Here is a 5,153-nt window from a genome sequence, read left to right as displayed (position 1 = left end):
CAATAATAATAAATCCTTGTGGAATAAATAACATAAATGTGATTGTGAGTAGATGTACTTATTACATGATGAAAATTACTGAAGGCTTTGAGAGCCCGGGGTGAGGAGCAGAAGCTGACATTGCTCACACCTCTTCCTCTGGGCAGCCTTCCTAACCCCACTGAGGCTAAGGAAGGTGCTCTTTCTATGTGCTCCAAATGTTCCTTATAATTGCCCAAGCCTAACCCGGATCACACTGTTTTGTAATCATCTGTTTACTTATCCATCTCCACTAAAACTGCAAGTTACACAAGACTCCAAAAGGGAGGCACCTGTCAGGGTAACACTGTACACCTGCCCATACTGTCCTACATGTAGGAAGCTCAAACAACGTTTGTGGTCATGTTTCTGTCAAAAACCAGAATGCGACTTAAAGGTCTTTTGACATCACTCCTTTCTCTGGTAGTCTGGAAAGAGAAGAGCCGATAACTATGGGAAAACATAACCGGAGGCAAAAGTTAGTTAAGTACAGAAGCAAAAAAAAGCTGGTGAGTAATAGTAAGTTCTAGGGACAAACAGACAAATTTGTCATGGCTTTGAAAAATATTTTAATCTTTTTTATTACAAGTATTTATATTGCCTGAAAAGTCTTGATTGCATTGTTGAATTATTTTTAACAGCTGAATGTTAGAATAACAAATTACCAAGTCATGAAATCAAAATCGTTAGAGAAAGCGAGAGGTCTCAGGAGATAATAGATTTTACAGTGTTATTCTTAAGGGGCACGGAAAGTGGGTGTTAGAACTACAAAAGTTCATTAACAAAAATATTTTTCTGATTTATAATCAACTTTAAGAGGAAAGAATCTTTCCTTATCATGTGTATTCATAAACAGTAGAAACATAATTGCTAAATATCAGCCTTCATTGATTTTTCTTTTAGAGGTTTCCAATAGATAACCGATAATAAATTTATCTACAGTCCTTTATGAGGAGATCATGGCTAGATTTTAAGACTTAAAATAGAATTTTTTTATTTGGTGATAATTCAGGGGATGGAAGAAGTCCTGTCACACACACACATTTGAGCACCAAATTTATCATAAATAACTTTGACTTGGCTTATAACCCGAGCAGGAAGAGGCACACGAAAGCATCTTATCTCATCTTCACCTAAGAAGTAGCATCGCCCACTGCCTATGTGGTTAATATCCAAGCACATCGCCAAAGGGGGCTTAGGACTTTGAAAGGAAAGCCTCCTCAGCTTGCCTGCCTCCAGAACGAACCTCCTGCTTTGCCTGCTGTAGCCACTTAGCGCCTTCAGCCTTGGCTATCCCTTTCCTCTTTTGCTTAATTAGAAATTCAATTTGGTCAATAACGATTTGAGATGCATGATAAGAAGCAGAAATTCAATTCATCAGAAACCTGACTTTTTATTCCTTTCTTACCGCATAATTTTGCAAAATTTAACTCCCAACCAGAAAATGACTTCAACCTGCTGCCTGAAGTATACATTTATTATTTGTTCACTGGCGCAAGGAGAAAACTGAGCTAAGTCAAGTGAGATCCTTTCACACATTCCTGGAAGGATAATTTTAGAACCAGTTTCAGAGCAGACTCTAATTTGAAAATGCCCCTGCCACTTAGACTCACACGGAGATGTTACCAGCCTCACGAAATGTCATCAGATAATTGAGTTTTGCTAGTGGTGGGAGTGACTGCAATCACTCTGGCCTCCTTGCTGGGAGAGCAGGAGGAAGGGGAGGGGGCATTTTATTAGGAATAATTTTAAGGAGGGTGCCATAAAAGCGGACATGCAAAAGCCATAGGCTATTGATTGCAAATCTGGCAGGGCTGTAGGCCGTTCTCATTGCAGGCAGGGCACCTCAGGGCCCGGTAGGACTCCTTAAATCTGTTGGCCAGCATCGAGAACTTGCTGCCGTGGCACAGAGAGCAGGTGGCACTGCCTGACCCTCGGCAGTGAAAACAGTTGTCCTCGGGAAGCTCCCCATCCTGCAAGACACAGGTCAGGTTTAGTTAGAACACCATTTCAAATTTATTGTTCACATACGGGTCAATGAGGGTAGAATGAGGGGAAAACCCACCCCACACATGCCAGAGAGGGAAGTGTCGAGGACACAGAAGGATCACAGCCAGTTTACCAGAGCATTTCCCTGGTGAACGTCTCTAGGATAGCATCCCCGCCACTACATCATGCATTCCAAAACTTCACATTCTTCATCACCCTTGTCACCATCTGATATGTTATTTCTGTAAGCTCCGTAAAGGCAGGAACTTTTTTTTCTCATTGCAAAATACTAATAGTAGACCCTTGTGGCATGCCTAAGAGGTAACAGGTGCTGTTCTAAGAGCTTTCTATATATCAATTCATCTAATCCTCACAAAATCCCAGTGAGACAGTTTAAGTATTATCATCCCATGTGACAGATGGGAAAATGAGATACTGAGAAGCTATTTGCCAGTAGTGACACACAGAGCTTGGAAAAGGAAGAGGCAGGTTTTGATCCCAGAGAGGTAAACACCAAAATTAATGCTCCTAATGACCACACGTCCCTTGTTGTGGCCATCTAATAGGAGGGGCTTAAGAAAGATCAACTGTGGCTCGGCACCTGAGGCTCAAGCAGCTAAGGCCCCAGCCACATGCACCTGAGCTGGCAGGTTCAAATCCAGCCCGGGCCTGCCAAACAACAATGATAGCCACAACCAAAAAATAGCCAGGCGTTGTGGTGGGTGCCTGTAGTCCCAGTTACTTGGGAGGCTGAGGCAGGAGAATCACTTGAGCCCAGGAGTTGGAGGTTGCTATGATCTGTGATGCCACGGCACTTTACCCAGGGGGACAGCTTGAAACTCTGACTCAAAAAAAAAAAAAAGAAAGAAAGATCATTTGTGACTGAGAGACCCAGCGGTTGAATGAGTGAATGAATGGGTCAATCAATCAATCAGTGTTACAATTCTTCAAAGCTTAGCTCTGAATTCTTGCAGTACTTTTTTATTGTCTTTGTGAGCAGTGTAAGACCCAGTGATTAAGAGCTTTGGAGTTAATAGATTAGGACTGAAGCTATTGTCTGACCTAAGCTGTGTAACAGGCAGGTCCCTTAGCCTCGCCCAGTCTGTTTCTATACCTGTTAAATGGTAATAATAATGTTTACTCTTCCAAGTAGTTGGAATATTAAATAAGAGAATATATGCCTCACCAACAAGTCCTGGATGCCAACGCTCCAGAAAATGCCCCTTGAACAGTGTCTTGCTCTTCCCCTATGACATCTCAAGAGAGGTGGCAATACTCATATGTGTATTCCCTACAGACTGGGAACCTTCCAAGAAATAAGGAAAGAGCCCAGACCCAAACCCAGTGAATCCTGTAACAAGTCCCATCCATTTCATCTTCTAAACATCTCAAATCCATCCCATTTTCTACCTCCCACACCTCTAATCCTAGCCTGGGGGCCCAGACCCTAAGGCATGAATACAGAGTGGACCCGGCCTCCAGTCTTGTGAGATGATCTCTCTCTGCTGAGGCAACCTCATTAAGTTGCCTGCAATAGTGACTGCCACATAGAAAGTGTTGAGTGAAGCGGAATGATCATAGTTCACTTTAGCCCTGGGTGCAAGGGATCCTTCAGGAAACCTTTTAATGAACTTTCTCTTCAGATAAAAACTGCCCCCCCCCCACTAACCCAGCCAACTCCTACTTATTCCAGAGTAGCTTAGCAGTTCTTTCTCCAGATAGACTTGCCCACCTACACATCCTGACGAGGAGCCCTGCCCAAGACCCCCTGTACTGCCTCCAGCATGGCAGGTCTCTCTGCTGACCATTCCTGCCAAGTGGACGGGAAACCGTCTGCTCTAGTGCCCTTTCACCATGGTGTCCCACACACCCAGCACAATGCCTGGGACATCTGTGCTGAATGAATACACAAACAGAACAGTGGCATGTGGAGAACCCTTCCTGTTCTTAAATTCTAGGAACCAACAAAATAGCTGGAGTCCACTGGGTAGCTCCACCCAGCTCACACAGCTTTCTTTTCTAACTAAAGAATAAAAATAATCTCGGAACAGGGAAGCATAAGTTTTGTAAATAGCTCCAGTGTGGTGCAAAGTGCCTAAGAAGGCATTGAATTTTACTTTAATAATTCGATTTTGTAAAATTACTTTTGTTTTCTTCTTTAGAGACAGGGCTCACTCTCTTGCCCCGGCTGGAGTGCAGTGGCACCATCACAGCTCTCCGCAGCCTGTACCTTCAAACTCCAAGTCTCAAGAGAGCTTCCTGTCTCAGTCTCCCAAGTAGCTGGAGCAACAGAGATGAGCCGCCATACCCAGCTTCAATTTTATTAAGTCTAGATTTAGAGTACGGAAGTGATTATTCAATGGATCAAAAATTCAAATTATATCTATGCATCCTCTTCTTAATATTGTATTGATTATTGCCATATCTTAATACATCAACTGTAAAGAAATTTGTTTTCTTTCCTTCAAGAACTCAAAATAAATGTTTGCCAAAATAGTCACAAAGAAAATTACCACAACCCATTTTTCTGCCAAATCCATTATTCTTTACGTTTTGTACTTGATCCCAGTAAGATTTCAATGATAAAAGTCAGTGTTGAACAAGAAAGTACAGGAAAATCCTACCATAATGCTGGACTTGTAATCCAAAAATTTATTTGCATAAAATATCAGGTCAGTTAGATAATGAAGGATTGATGAAATGACATGGTGAGCTTGCTATAGAGAACAAAAACAAAATTTTAATCAAATTATGTCTAGGCTTGGCACCTGTGGCTCAAGTGGCTAAGGTGCCAGCCACATACACCTAAGGTTATAGGTTCGAATCCAGCCCAGGTCTGCCAAACAACAATGACCAAAAATAGCCGGGCATTGTGGCGGCCGCCTATGGTCCCAGCTACTTGGGAGGCTGAGGCAGGAGACTTGCTTGAGCCCAGGAGTTGGAGATTGGTGTGAGCTGTGATGCCACAGCACTCTACCCAGGGGGACAGCTTGAGACTCTGTCTCAAAAAAAAAAAAAAATTATGTCTAATGTCACTTTCTAGGGTGCATTATTAGTGTTTCACTGGAGTTTCCATTCTTATCCTGGTTTATAATTTCTTCAACCACTTATCCTCAACAAACTTTTTATTTCAATTAATTCAGTAT

The 5,153-nt window shown here is 42.4% G+C and overlaps 1 protein-coding gene across 1 annotated transcript in view; it reads right to left on the bottom strand.

The window, feature by feature from the left end:
* Positions 1–1,808: 1,808 nt before the first annotated feature.
* The window catches only part of GRXCR2 (glutaredoxin and cysteine rich domain containing 2), an 11,727-nt gene continuing 8,382 nt past the window's right edge, over positions 1,809–5,153 (bottom strand). The window contains exon 3 of the mRNA XM_003782080.1: positions 1,809–1,991. Coding sequence (XP_003782128.1) covers positions 1,809–1,991 — 183 coding nt within the window. The remainder of the gene's footprint in view (positions 1,992–5,153) is intronic.

The sequence above is a fragment of the Otolemur garnettii genome, unplaced genomic scaffold, assembly GCF_000181295.1.
Source record: "Otolemur garnettii isolate 467f Iridium unplaced genomic scaffold, OtoGar3 scaffold00003, whole genome shotgun sequence".
Taxonomy (NCBI): Eukaryota; Metazoa; Chordata; class Mammalia; order Primates; family Galagidae; genus Otolemur; species Otolemur garnettii.
This window is presented reverse-complemented; position numbering and strand designations above follow the sequence as displayed.